This window comes from Camelus dromedarius, chromosome 1 (genome assembly GCF_036321535.1).
Source record: "Camelus dromedarius isolate mCamDro1 chromosome 1, mCamDro1.pat, whole genome shotgun sequence".
Classification (NCBI taxonomy): Eukaryota; Metazoa; Chordata; class Mammalia; order Artiodactyla; family Camelidae; genus Camelus; species Camelus dromedarius.
In genome coordinates, this window is record NC_087436.1 from 56,268,660 (window position 1) to 56,284,742 (window position 16,083).

General features: G+C 34.4%; 1 protein-coding gene across 2 annotated transcripts in view; it reads left to right on the top strand.

Annotated features, from left to right (window-relative positions):
• The window catches only part of UNC5C (unc-5 netrin receptor C), a 338,935-nt gene that overhangs the window by 269,623 nt on the left and 53,229 nt on the right, over positions 1-16,083 (top strand). For both annotated transcript variants that reach the window (XM_010980601.3, XM_010980602.3), the window contains exons 5-7: positions 295-475; positions 3,783-3,950; positions 6,668-6,832. In XM_010980601.3, the coding sequence (XP_010978903.1) occupies positions 295-475; positions 3,783-3,950; positions 6,668-6,832 (514 nt within the window). The remainder of the gene's footprint in view (positions 1-294; positions 476-3,782; positions 3,951-6,667; positions 6,833-16,083) is intronic.

Genomic DNA, 16,083 nt, shown 5'->3' on the forward strand with positions numbered 1-16,083 from the left:
ACTTGGTAGTGCACATCCCCGATTCCTGCCTGCAGGGCAAAGTGAAAACAATTTGAACACTGTATTTCCCATCTGGGTCATTGACATTTGAGAATAATGTACTACAGACAGAATCAGCATGTTTGGCAGGTGAGTGATACTTAACATGATGTGACCTCAGAAAGTTACTTCTTCCCATTTGCAGAAGTTCATAGCCTGGAACAATGCTATCCACATTGGAAAACATAAGTTAGGACAGACAGCCATGGAGGGATCCACTCTGGGGATTTATCTGTTTCTCTTGTGCATCTTTAGGTGGAATGGTTGAAAAATGAAGACATCATCGATCCTGTTGAAGATCGGAATTTTTATATTACTATTGATCACAACCTCATCATCAAGCAGGCCCGCCTCTCAGATACTGCAAACTATACTTGTGTTGCCAAAAACATTGTTGCCAAAAGGAAGAGCACAACTGCAACTGTCATAGTCTATGGTGCGTGAATTTTTGAGGTCTCAATCTAGTTCAGATCAAACTGCAGTTTCTCGTTTTGATTTTGAAATGTCAAGGGAAGAGGCCCCTTTTCATTCCCCATTGCTGCTCTCTTCCAGCTTCTCATGTGGACACTGAGGTTTAACTGCTTTCCTGATACACGTGAAAAACTAGACTTGGAGATTCCCAGCCCTTTGTCAGTCAGTTTATGGGAAAGTGAAGGAAATCTATCTAGGGAAGCAGTAGCATCTCCTGGTACTTAAGCCCTGTTCCTCCATAGCCTGGACCACTGAGATCTAGGGGGAGTTCTGAGATGAAGATGCCTAAAGCAGCTTGCTGCTTATCCTGTGGCCTCAAGAGAGTGATTGCAAAACCTCAGGTAGACTGGATCTGACACTAACTTCGAACACATCAGACCAACTTGAACAACCTGGTACTTGCTTTTAACTCCATCAGGGGCATCCCGAGTGAGACAGTGGCTGCCATCGCCAGCTGGCCCTATTGCTAACCATGTAACAAGGTTCAGTACACTGACTCCTTTAGGAAGCTTCCTTTCCACTCTGGCCCTTTCTAATCCATCTCATCTCTAAACCTGTCATTTCTCCAGAAGTACTAAATGATCCCGCAGCCGTTTTGCTGTGACATACGATCCTTTTATCTCCCTGCAGGCTTTAGCACTCAGTGGTTTTCTCCTAGTTTCACAAGTTAGTTCCATTTCCCCACCTAAGCTTTTAAGCTCCTTTGTAGACTAAGAGACAGCTCTATGAACTTACGTGTATATTTCACAGTGTGAGATACATAGTAGGTCTTCATGTTCTTGATGAGTTATTGTCTCAGGAAACAACAACCCTGGTAGGTGTTTTGAGGTCCTGCCACCTTGGGAATGGCATGGCTACCACTTCGACTGCAGGGAAGCTCTTCATGGCTGCTCCAATGTTAAATGGCACTCTGAGGGACTTGTCTAAGTGACGATGAAGGAAGGACAGCCGCTGGCAAGTATGTGGCTTCTGACACTTACTTCAGATAGCGCTGTTTGGTTGGATGTGTCCTTATGCTTTAGGGTCTTAAGAGAATAGAAACCGCTGTGATGTTCGAGAGGTTGAATATAATGATGCTTTAAAACTGTCCTTTTCATTACAGGACAGATGCATACTATTTTTTTTTAAATACTTTAAAGTTTTATTTCCTAGCCCAGATAATGGCTATGTTGAGTTGTAAGCAGTTGCCTTTCTTAAATCACAATGAGATGTTTCTCACTTTTTGTCTTTTTCTAAACTGTCTGAACAACTTAATTAACAGCATTGGAAATGCAAGAGAAATGGGATACACCTCAGCTTATACCAATCATAAATGACTAATGAAGGCAGACTCTAAATAGATATATTACATAGGTGTTTAATATACAAGCGAATCTCTTTTCCTATGTATAGCATGCTTTCAATATCTGTAAACATTCTTCAGAAAGGATCAGACACAAGTAACTTAAGCATTTTGAGTTTAGAAAACAACATGGGAATAGGGCTCAGGAGTCTTGTGTTCTAGGACTGTTTCTATCAATAACTGACCTTCACTTGGTCCCTTACCTCCTTCTCCAAAGGGAGGGACTAAGCCTAGGATCTTCAAGACGTATCTTTCTCTAAAAGTTTGATTATTCATTTCTCATTAAAATCCTAGCAGAGCAGTACATGTGTACTCTAACTCCAAATACCGACTTGCCAGTGTATTAGTAAGCAGTTTATACTGACAGTTCCACAGCACTTGGGGTTTTGTGAAATTGAGCAGGATAAATTGCTTCTTGGAACACTAAATGAAACTCTACCTATCAAACATCTGCTTGTCCTTTTCATGGCCTCATAAAATAAGTTGTCCAGGGCTCATAGGTTGGGCTCACTAGAATTCTACAGGAAAACATAAACATCTAACCAGTATTTCATGTTTGAGTCTGTTGCATATATTTCATTTTGTTAGCATCATTTTTAGAATGCAGATATATATATCCATTATAGTAAATTTGGGAAACACAGAAAAAAGATCAAAGGGAAAATGCCTATAATTCTGTCATTTTGTCATCCAGAGATAGCTTTTTAAAAAGATTAATATGTATAATACTGGTATTTTCTAAGCATAGATAGAATTTTGAAATAAGGAATAGAAATATATTTTTTTACTTAAAACATGTTGAAATATTCATGTGTTATATTACATAGATTTCTACAACATCATTTTTAATTGCTGCCTAGGAGTCAATTACATGAACATACATGTTCACCATTTTCCTATGGTTAACATCACAATTGTTTTCAATTTATGTTTATATAAACAATAACTCTGCTGTGAAAAATACCCTGTCTGTGTCAGTATATATAATGCACTCATGATTATTCCCTTTTGTGTAAGTTCCCAGAGAAGGAGATGATGGGCATGTAATGTCCACATATAAGGTTTGTGTTACTTGAGTGACACTCTTTACTCTCAGGAAGCGGATGCATATACTAGTTGTGCCGTGTCCTAACCACCAGGAAAGAATTTTTTGTTAGAAATTGCTTAATGTCAATAATTTCATGGATGCACATAGTGAAGTACTAAAGTATATCAGAGTATATACTTTTTATATTTTCTAGAGTGATTACCTCCAGAGGTGAATCATGAGTATAGTGTTAGAGTGTAGGTTTTTTAATCTCACCTATGCTGATGGCTCCATCAAACACCATAATTAGTCTTTATACACAAAATATGTGTCCATTTCAATTCCATCAACTAATCGCTAATTCACACAAATACTCAGTTGCAAATCCAGCTATATAAGACTGTTTAAAAACCAGATTTACTTATTAATGAAACTAACTAAAAATCCTTAGAAGACTATAAAGTTTTTATATACTAAAGAAAAACAATTATCTGTTAGTAAGAAAAGGCTAAATGATTTTATAAGTTCCCATGCTTCAGAGCCACTTGCAGCCTTGACATAAAAATGTAAACATGTATTATTTGAGATGAGATGTCGAAAGTAGTTTTTGAGGTAAGGGGATTTAAAAAAAAAATGGCGAAGGAGAGAGAGACACAGTCCTATTTTCTTTTCTGAGTAGGTGAATAAATGTTGATAATTCATTTTATTTCTATGCCTAGATTCTTCAGCTCTGCAATAAAATTTTGATTGAATGATATCCAAGGTCTCTTCTAGCTTTGAAGTTTTAGATTTTTTTATGGTCACTTGGGAGATGACTTTTTTGTTTGTTTTACGTGTGGTTTGTGTGTCTCTGTGCATATGCACATATGTTTAATTCACATTTTATTATTTACCTCATTGCAGTAAACGGAGGCTGGTCCACCTGGACAGAGTGGTCTGTGTGTAACAGCCGCTGTGGACGAGGGTATCAGAAGCGCACAAGGACCTGCACCAACCCAGCCCCCCTCAATGGTGGTGCCTTCTGTGAAGGTCAGAGTGTGCAGAAAATAGCCTGCACCACGTTATGCCCAGGTAAATAAACCACTGCTCTCATTCCAAATGTCTCCACCCATCCTGGAAATAAATTTTAGGGTCTACATAAAAAGCCTTATTCTTGACCTAAATGTGTGATAAACATTATTCGGATCTATCATAGCATTCAGTGCTTACATTGCTGGGAAATCAAGTCTTTTCCCTCAGAAGATTACATAACTTTATAACCCAAACATGCAAATAGTATAAAACAGGAGATTAAACACACATGAATATAATCCTTCTCTATTACTCAACAAAATTATTGAAGCCAAGATTGCAGGTTCTGTAATTCAGGGCATTTGAGCAACATTGAAAACCACACATTTAGGATAACAACCCTTGATCTTCAGAAGGCCATAGAAATTCATTGGAACTGAAATTTAGAGAACATTTTAGGCTGAAATACTTGATATTTGGTGTCAGTTTCTGGGCAAGGGCGAATAAAACATTTGGAATGAATTAAGAGAAAGTCTAAGCTTTGTGACACATGAACTAATGGATTTTGAAAATACAGTGCAGTCAGTTCTTTATTATCTGTACATGTTGGTCACCTGGTATGTGAGTTATTTGCAGTGGTACCTATTGCATCCCCCACCTCTGAGCATCTTCTGTGCTGTATTGTCACAAGCTCGCATCCATTGGGAAATTGAAGTTAATATTTGCCAAAACCAAAACTCATTAAAATGTCTTAATATACAGTATATTGAAAAGTTAAGCTAAAATTATTTTGAAATAGCCCATAAATTTAGTGTACCCCATTGGGGTAGCTATTATATTCTCACTTTCATTATTAAGATACAAACTTGTTACTTCCCTTTATTTTGCCTAACTTTTGTCCAGTTCATCCTTCAGTAGAACCTTTGTCAGAGATGGGTTGGATAAATGAACTGGAGAGAAAAACATTATTATATTTTATTCCTATGTTAATTTCCAAATGTCAAAACAGTATCCCACGCTGGACCCTTTGAGAGCTTTTATTTATGGAACAAATTTTGACACTTAGCTAGGCTAAGAATTTCAGAATTTTATCTTGTACTCTCTTATATTCTATCTACATACTGATTCTCATAATTTGAAATACACAGAGCAATTTTAAATTGAAATAGAAATACATGTGTATAAATATGTGTGTGTGTACGTGTATGTGTGTGTATGTGTGTGTACTTTGGAGTGGTACAGGTCAAAGCAAATGTCTTTTCTCCAGATAGCTGGGAGTTGCTTATATAGACACCTCAGTACAACTGAAATATTAATGCTTTCATCATTTTTTCATGTGGGCATATTTATATCTCTATACATATTATGCATAATATATTTACACAATAATTTGAATATGAAATCACATAGCTTTCCCAAACTTTATAGGCTGTTGAAATTCGTATACTTTCTATCAATATGCAGGTGTAACATGTTATGTGTATTGCATGTTCAATAAATGATATTTGATACTGTCTTACACTGAACTCTAGACAATTCTGTATTTCAAGGAAAATTTTTAAAAATTTAACTCTTATTCCAATATTTTCCTTTTATTTATATAAGAACCTTTAAAGAAAGCACTTCATTATTTTTTAAATTTATTTAAAAATTTTTTGTTTTTTGTGGGGGGAGATAATGACGTTTATTATTTTTTATTTAACAGAGGTACTTGGAGTCAAACCCATGACCTCGTGCATGCTAAGCATGTGCTCTACCCACTGAGCTATACCCTCCCCCACAAAGAATACATTTTGAAGTATGATCTTAGTGAAATTCACTATATATTTTCTCATTAGAATTTAAGTTTTGTTTTTAAACTTTACTAACAAGCCAAGCATCAAAATTAAGAAGAAAGTGAGTTTATTCTAAATGACTGAATCACAACAAAAAATTAGGAATATGCTTAAATATTATTTTTAAAATAAAAATAGAATGTACATACATCATCAAATAATGTAATAGAGTCATCAAATAATAAATGGAAAATAATAGTCTTTTCAAGAAGACATTGCAGAAGCTCTCCAGAATCAAGCAACAAGGATGGAAATATAAAATAAAAGCAGTATAAATGAATATATGTATGCCCATGTATAACTGAAATTGTGCTCTACACTAGAATTTGACACAACATTGTAAAGTGACTATAACTCAATAAAAAATGTTTAAAAAAACAGTATATAGGACATAGATGATTGATACATAGATAGATGAATAAATGGGTGGGTGACTAAATGGATGGCTAGATAGATTTCTTCCCCAGTCTACCAACTTCTTCTTAACCCCACACAGGTTTACTTGCACAAGCCACATGACATTATCCATGAAGGAATCTTGGATCTTCTTTTCAGAAGTCCCCTAATTTTCAATCCAAAATCCAGAAGATTCCTCTTTATAAAGAAAAAGGGACACCACCACAGTTTACTTTTATATAGCTCCCTGTGACAACTTTGCTTTCTGCGTGTCCCATTAAGCTTCCCGCGTGTCCCATTAAGCTTCCCTTAGTTGGTCAGTGAGGCAATAGTCACACATCTCTTGAGGAAAGTTCGCAGAGCCCAGACGATTTATGTAAAGCATGCACTACTTCCACCAGTTAAAATGAATGTAGTACTCCTGGGTGGGGCACTTTCTTCAGTGTTTAGTGTTTCATTTATACTTGATCTCTGCTCCCCTCTCCCCTCAAGAAGCTCCTTCTCCTTTTTGATACCTCCTAGTCTGATACTGGTTTTTTGTGGCAGTGGATGGCAGGTGGACCTCATGGAGCAAGTGGTCTACCTGTGGGACCGAGTGCACGCACTGGCGCAGGAGGGAGTGCACAGCGCCAGCCCCCAAGAATGGAGGCAAGGACTGCGATGGCCTCGTCTTGCAATCCAAGAACTGCACTGATGGGCTGTGCATGCAGAGTAAGTCTATTTGAGCAACTGACAGACACTTGGGGTGGGGGGGGTCTGAGGTTTAGCTATTTGGATTTCTTTGAAGGAGATATTAAAAATTGAAAAATCCTGAACAACAACAACAACAAAATGCAATACTATACAAATATTCCAGGTCTCTCTCAACATTGAAAAAATGGATCTCCCAGGAACCAGAATGAATAATAACTGTGTCCAGTTAACAAATGACACACACAGTATTGCTTTCCCGAGCAAAAGGTAATTTAGTCATTTCCATGAAGGAGCTGTCATTCTTTTCAAAGCAGGGGACTGCTACTCAGTTTTATTAGAGTGCACAAAAGGGCACCTTAAACGCTTCAGAGTCACGTGACTTCTGAAAAAATAAGCTATTTATTCCTAATTTGTGTCTGACTAAACCAACATCCATGGAATTTAAAATATATGTATGAGAAACATTTTTGCAGGCAGATTTACCAGTTTACAACAAGTGTTTCATGGGAACATCTTCATAAGACCTTGAAAATGCTGGGTTTGTGTTATACATTATGTTTATCTAAAAGGAATAATGTTTATAAAACATAAGTCTTTAAAAAATTGGATATAGAAGATTGATTTAGGAATATAGTGGGTGCTATAAGCTAAATATTTTCCATTTTTCATGGCTTTGTTCCTTAGGGTTTCTTAATGAGATGGTAGTTTGATTTCCATACTTGCAAACTCTTACTCCTTTATTGAAGAGCCCTTAGCTATACAAAATTTACCATTTTTCATGACCATGAATTAAGGTACTAAGAATTGTTTTGAAATCACACCTATATGGGTGAATGGATCAAACAATGTGCTGTCTTTGGATCTTAATTAATGGCAGCCAAGTGTTGACATTTCTTGTAACACATTACAAATTGCTTGTGGAATACAAGCAACCAAGTGTATTTGTATGGAAGTATTTGTATTTGTCATTTAAGAATAAGATATTTTATTTTCACCACATTTATAAAGTTCTGTTTACCTTCCAGAGTCTGTACACACAGGGATCTTTAAAAAGAAACCTTACTTAAAATACAAATAGGTAATTATGTTGCTGACATGGAATAAAAATCCTGTGAGACTTATTTTTCTGTCCACAGTACATGGTATTCTTTGAGGACAGGCTGCAGCTGAGTGTGGTAAAGCACAGCTTCTGTTTGTGGTTTGGGGACTGCTACTGTGCATCTCACTAAATCTGTAGAGAAATAAAAGAATGGAAAGAATACAACTATTTTACTGACCATTTATCCAGAGGTACAAGGTTTGTTCCTCTAGGTGTTAGTGTGAGTTAAGGCTTAAAATGAAAACATACTATACACAAGTTAACTTTTTAACATTTTTGATTTAGTGTTCTTCTAGTGTTGACCAAATTGATTCAAGTGATCAAAAAAATAGCAATATTTGAAGTGTCTCCTTCTCTCAATATTATATTTCAACGTGGGTGATTTAATGCCTCCTGTTTCTATTATGCATATTTTAAAATTCCCAAAGCAACCTATTTAACAAGGAGCACTGTGCTGCAAGACGGAACACTGGGCCTTTGTTAGTTACACAAAATGACACATTCTAAATTGTGACATTTGTTAAATACAAGCATGACATATTCAAATTAAGACTTTCATGATATAGCATCTAACTTCTTACTGCATCTAACTTATTTCTTACTGCATCTAATTTATTTCTTACTGCATTAATAGAATTTTTTTAATGATTGCATATTTACCTATAATGAAGGCACAAGGTGTGTATGTAAATAAGGAAGGGGAATGAGGCCATGAGGGGTTTATTTTTGTTTGTTTGGTTTTTTTGATAATCTCGCTTTTTTTAGTTTTGGGTTTTTTGATTTTTTTTTTTTTTTTTTTTGAAGGGGGAGGTAATTAGGTTTACTTATTTTTGGAGGAGATACCAGGGATTGAACCCAGGACCTCCTGCATGCTGGGCATGTGCTCTACAGTTTGAGCTATGCCCTCCCCTTTACAAGAGGGGTTTTTTGTTGTTTGTTTTTATTTCTTTATCAAGTCTCCTATTAGACTGAAACATTCGGGTGTTTGAATTAAAATCAGTTAAAAAGCTATTTCTTTTTACAATTCTGATTTCTTATAGTAACTTAAGTCAGGAAAGTCATTTATCTGCCCTCCTGTATCTTCTCTAGTGCAAAAGGGAATTGTAGTCTGTGCTGTTATCAAGTTCCTCAGTGATAACCTGAGAAATTGTTGTGGTATATAATTGTAGTATTTTACCGTGAAAGCTATAGTTTCTGTTTACCAGTAAGCTGGGTGTTTCTGGTATATCATTACTGACAAAGAAATAATAATGTTCTTGATCCTTATTTTGGAACAAAAGACTTTCTAATAGTGAAAGTACCAAGGTTGCAAGAGGGTCAGGTCTTTATTAAGAACAAGAATGGGAGTAGAAAAGATACTACTAGGAATTATCATTTAATGTTTATTTACTTTAGGAGAATTAGTGTCTTCAATGCATTGATAAATAGCTTTTTACCAGTATTGAAATATTATCTCAAAATAATCCTAGTCTATTTACCATTGAATTAAGTAGGCAACACAGCCTCTGAATCTGCTCAAAATTGTCTACATATGATTCAGATACAAACGTAGATATGCTGCTAGGAAGAATAAATTCAGAGTTCATAATGGATGTCAGTAGAATTCAGAGTTACCTAGATAACGTAGTATAGTGTATATTTTTAAATAAAAAATTAAACATTTTATTGAAATATAGTTGATTTACAGTATTAGTTTCAGGTGTACAACATAGTGATTCAATATTTTTATAGGTTATACTCCATTTAAAATTATTATAAAATATTGGCAATATACCCTGTGCTGTACAATATATCCTTGTAGCTTATTTATTTTATACATAGTAGTTTGTATCTCTTAATCCACTACTCCTATCTTGCCCCTCCTGGTTTCCCTCTCCGCACTGGTAACCACTATCTGTAAGCTCTTTATCTGTGAGTTTGTTTCTGTTTTATTATATTCATTTTTTTTTGCACTTAACAAATATTTATCAAGTGCCCATTACATGCCAGACATTGTGCAAGACAGGAGAACAATATTGAACAAACACTGTCTTTTCCCAGAGGGGACTCGGTCTACAGAGGGACCCAAACAGAAAAATGCTTTAGGGTGATGATGGCATTACAGGAGGGCATGAGGATGCTTAGGATGGGACTCCAACCCATTAAATCTTCCCTTACTGCTCCAGCCACGTTGATCTTCGTATCCTTTAACTGGTTACAAAATGTACACTTTCTAGTGTAGTGTATTTTATAACCCAAATTGGTACTTAGGAGTAATACAGAGTTAAATATATAAAAAATGTTAGTCAATGCCTATTCAGTAATTTGTTTAAAATAATCATATTCAGATACATTTCTTCCTTAGCCACTTTCCTCATTATAGACACCTTTGACTCAAAATGTGTAGAAATACTGGGTAAAATATTAAAACTTAAAAGACATACACACTTGGAGTGTGTGTGTGAGAGAGAGAGACTATCAAATTCAAAAGAAAGATAAAGAAATGCTCAAGTGCTAGAAATGAAGTAGGGACTCAAATCTAGAGAAGTACCTGAATGAGTGGACACCAGAACAACCAAGAGGGACATTAGACATGGAGGTAGGTCTAGCGGATGGCAGTTAGGGTTTCAGTTCTGAGGCTGAGAGTTGAAAGTGAGAACTCTGAATAAAGCTGGTCTCTTAAGTGGCTGCCCCCATCATAAAGAATTGCTGGAAATTTTCTACTCATCAGCCCAGGGAAGCCACAGGAAAATTCATGGTAAAGAAAAGAAAAATGAAGTCTTAAGTAAAACCACAATCCTACACCCAGTCTGGATAGGGAGTCTAAGGTAGAGGGAGTGAAATACCCAAGTATATGTAACTTACCTACTTGGTAACTCTTCTGGAGTACCAGTGGAAGTGAACAGCAAGCCATTCTCTAGAGTTCTTTCCACAACTCAAGGGCATTGGTCTATGATAAAAATAGCCCACTCCTGAAAATGAACTTAAAATACAAAGTTTTGTATCACCCAGAGGGAATAGTCTGCTGCAAGGGAGAGTTGGCAACATAATAAACAGGTGAGCTAGTTCTCTAATAACATGGGCTGCTAGAGTAATCTGAATGAGGCTATAAAATAAATAAAAAGATAAACCTTTCATAAGCACAAATGAAAAAATAGAATATTGTGGAAAAGGCAGGCAGATTTAGGGAAAAATCAAATGGAATGTGATCCACTGAAAGTTAAAACTCAATGAAAGTTTAAAAATCAGATCATGTAAGAGACAGCTTTATGTAACTCTGAACCTAAAATTAGTAAACTGGAATGTAGATCTCATGAAGCTTTTCTGAATACAGGGAGGAAAGATAAAGTGAGTGATTATATAAAAGATAGGTTATAACACATGGAAAATAGAATGAGAAAAGTCTCAAATATATTATTCAAGAAAGCAAAATTAAAAGTTTTCCAGACAAAATAGGGAGGGCTTACTACTCACAAACTCTCAATAAATTATGAAAAATGTAAAAATTGATTCTTTTAAAAAAAAGAGGGACCAATTAAGGGACAGTTGAAAATAAGATGAAACTAAAGTATAGACAACAGTTAACACAGAATATGGGAAGTTATAATGTTCTAATTTTTATATATTCAGGAAAAGAACAGCAATGCTATTTGCATTAGACTTTACTGATTCAAGTGTTTCAGTTAAAATGTCAAGACTGACTACATAAAGGTTGAATATATAAATTCAGAATAAGATTTTTAAGAGCAGGAAGGTAGCAAAAAAATGTAGTTAAAATTGAAAACAAGATGGTATATATTACTGTTATCATATATCAAGGATAATAATGTGAATGAATTAAACCTACCTATTAAAGATAATTCAAAATTAAAGGAAAAAATTCAGTTTTATAATGTTTGTCAGAGACATACTTAAATCATAACTATAGTGAAGGACTGAAAGTGAAGAATTGGAACTTACAATATGGTTCAATCTTTATTTTAAAATGTCCAGTTAATGGCTTTGATTATCTGATTGGGCCATTCTTAATTCAATTCCACTTCCCAGTACACCCAAGTAACATATATTAAAGATTGGTTTTACTCATAGTTTTCATTTAGATTCTTATTTTTCTTAACTTTTATTGTTTTTAGAATGCTTAATTTTCTTTTGAATTATTAATCAAAAGTTTTCTCAATTGTTTACCAGGCTATTAGTTTTTGTGTAAGACATCTTAGAAATCCAAGTGTTTCCTCAATGCCAACTAAAGTTTATTTATTTTTTTTTTAAATTGAAGTGCATTCAGTTATAATGTGTCAATTTCTGGTATACAGTCATGCATATACTTAGATTATATCTGTTGTCATATCCTTTTTCATTAAAGATTACTACAAGATATTGAATATAGCTCCTGGTGCTATACAGATGAAATTTGTTTTTTAATCTGTTTTTATATTTAGTGGCTAACATTTATAAATCTCAAACTCCCGAATTTATCCCTTCCCACTCCCTTGCCCCAGTAACCATAAGATTATTTACTATGTCTGCAAGTCTTTCTGTTTTGTAGATAGATTCATAGTGTACTTTTTTTTTTCTTTTTTTTTTTTAGATTCCACATATGAGTGATATCATGTGGTATTTTTCTTTCTCTTTTTACCTTACTTCACTTAGAATGATCTCTGGGTCAGTCCATGTTAATGTAAATGGCATTATTTTATTCTTTTTTATGGCAGAGTAGCATTCCATTGTATAAATATACCACAACTTCTTTATCCAGTCACCTGTCGCTGGACATTTAGGTTCCTTCCATGTCTTGGCTATTGTATATAGTGCTGCTATGAATTTTGTGGTGCGTGTATCTTTTCAAATTAAAAGTTCCTCCAGATACATACTGAGAAGTGGGGTTGCTGGATTATATGGTAGGTCTATTTTTAGTTTTTTGATGAATCTCCATACTGTTTTCCATAATGGGTACACCAAACTACATTCCCACCAACAGTGTAGAAGGGTTCCCTTTCCTCCACACCCTCTCCAGCATTTATCTTTCATGGACTTTTGAATGATGGCCATTCTGATTTGTGTGAGGTGATACCTCATTGTAGTTTTGATTTGCATTTCTCTGATAATTAGCGATACTGAGTTTTTTTTCATGTGCCTATTGGCCATTTTTGTGTTTTCATTGTGGAATTGCTTGTTTAGGTCCTCTGCCCATTTTTGGATTGGTTTTTTGTTTGTTTGTTTGTTTGTTATTAAGTTGTATGAGCTGTTTGTATATTCTGGAAATTAAGCCTTTGTCACTCACATCATTTGCAAATATTTTCTCCCATCCCATAAGTTGTTTTGTTTTGTTTACGGTTTCCTTTGCTGTGCAAAAGCTTTTAAGTTTAATTTGGTCCCATTTATTTTTGCTCTTATTTCTACTTCCTGGGTAGACTGCCCTAGGAGAACATTGCTAAGATTTATGTCAGAGAATGTTTTGCCTATGTTTTCTTCTAGATTTATCATGTCTTGTCTTATATTTAAGTCTTTAAGCCATTTTGAGTTTTTGTGTAAGGACAACTGAAGTTTTTAATCAAAAGACTTTGAGGATTATTTACAAAATTATTCAATATTTTGAAGATATAATAATGCTAAATGTTAGCAAATGTGCAGTAAAGTAGAGTCTTGTATTTTGCAAATGGGAATACAGATTTTTATGATTATTTGGGTAAGCAATTTGACAATGAGTTAAGAGCTTTATAATTATTTATATCCTTTGATACTGTAATTCTATGTCAATGGATAAATTTTAAGTAATTGTGAATACCTAAAATATATGTGCCAAATATGTTTATATTCTTTGCATTTTATTGTAAAAATGCAAAATCTTAAAGTCCAGTATTACATCAGTGATTAAGTAATACATATTCATAAGGTGGAATATCATATAGCCACTAAAATATTTTTGATGGTTTAACATGGAAAAGCAGAATATGGATTTATATATGCATCTAGTCATAACCATATAAAAATAAGCTTAGGAAAAAGATGAGTGAAATTTATGCATTTATGCTAGTGAGATTACAAGTAATTTTTTTCTTTTTTAATGTGCTTTCTTCCTCCATATTCTTTATACTTAGTGTTTCATCATGTTGTAATTGTAAATGACTTTTTAAAAAAGGAATGTTGCAGACTGGCTAGAACAACTGCATGATCTTGAAAACAGGACTCTCGTCTTGGGGTTTGAGATGTAGCAGTATCACTGGCCTGTCCTGGGAATTTGGTCACATTGATTCAAATTAGATTAGATTTAAATTAGATTACCAAGAAAAAGATTTTCATAAAATAGTTGTATAAGACCCTAGTTGTATAAAACCCTAGGTTCAAGAGTTACTTATACCCAGTAAACCAAGTGCATATATAAAAGGATTTTGAAAACACAGATTTGGAACTGAATTACACTTTTGCATTATTTCTCAGTTGCTTATCTTATACATATTACTCTGTCCTTGCAACCATACTTTTTTTTTTTTTTTTTTTGAAGTACCATCAGTTATAATGTGTCAGTTTCTGGTGTACAGCACAATGTCCCAGTCATGCGTATACATACGTATATTTGTTTTCATATTTCATATTTAAACTGTTTAATAAACTGACTTCATTATATGATAGTATGTAACTTCATTTGTGAAACAAGGTTGGGGTCTTTAAGCAATTTCAGAAACTCCAGTAAATTTTTAAGCCATCCACACACAGTTGATATTGAAGTTGATAACATATATCATGTATACATTACACTGGCTATATCCTCATTGACCTGAAAAAAGTAGTTCTTACACTGGAGACACTACTTTCAAATTAAGGACTTCCAGAAAAATTGATGTTACTTCACTAGAATACATTATTAAAGGGTAATTAAAAACCATCAGAGTCATTTGATATCCCAGAAAGAAGTTGGACATTATTGGTTTATAAGCACAGTGTTAATTGAGAAACAAAATTAAATACTGGAATCCTTAGGTATGTAAAAGGTATGGATTGCATTGAACAAGAAAGGGTAGATGACTTTGAGCACTTTTAACTATTGAAAATAACTAAGCATACATGTCTGATATCTCTGATACAAGAAACTTAATGTTAATAACAGATTACTGTTTTTATTTAATAATACTATAAAATAGTATACTTATTCAGAAGGCAGTGATGGATGGTCTATTGTGATGTGCACCTACTTACATTTCTTTTTAACATCCCTGAGTTTATATGAAAGTAGCTCCTGGTTTTGCCATATGGTTTTATTTATTTTTTAATTGAAGTACAGTCAGTTACAGTGTGTCAGTCTCTGGTGTACAGTACAATGTCCCAATCATATATATACATACATATATTCATTTTCATTTTTTTTCCATTAAAGGTTATTACAAGATATTGAACACAGTTCCCTGTGCTATACACAAGAAACTTTTTAAAAATCTATTTTTATATATAGTGGCTAACATTTGTAAATCTCAAACTCCCAAATTTATCTCCTCCCATCCCCTTTCCCTGGTAACTATAAGATTGTGTACTAAGTCTGCTTCTGTTTTATAGATGAGTTCATAGTGTGCTTTTTTTTTTTTTTTTAAGATTCAACATATGAGTGATATCATATGTTATTTTTCTTTCTTTCTGGCTTACTTCACTTAGGATGATGATCTCTAGGTCCATCCATGTTGTGGCAAATGGCATTATTTTATTCTTTTTTATGGGAGAGTAGTATTTCATTGTATAAACATACTGCAGCTTCTTTATCCTGTTATCTGTTGATGGACATTTAGGTGGTTCCATGTCTTGGCTATTGTAACTAGTGCTGCTATGAACATAGGGGTGCATGTATCTTTTTGAATTAGAGTTCCTTCCAGATGTATACCCAGAAGTGGGATTACTGGATCATACTCTGTTTTTCGTTTTTTGATGAATCTCCATACTGTTTTCCATAATGACTACACCAAACTACATTCCCACCAGCAGTATAGAAAGGTTCCCTTTTTCTCCACACCCTATCTAGCATTTATCATTCGTGGACTTTTGAATAATGGCCATTCTGACTTGTGTGAGGTGATACCTCCTTGTAGTTTTGATTTGCATTTCTCTGATAATTAGTGATATTTCATATGTCTATTGGGAATTTGTACTTCTTCATTGGAGAAATGCTTGTTTAGGTCTTCTGCCCATTTTTCGATTGGGTTGTTTG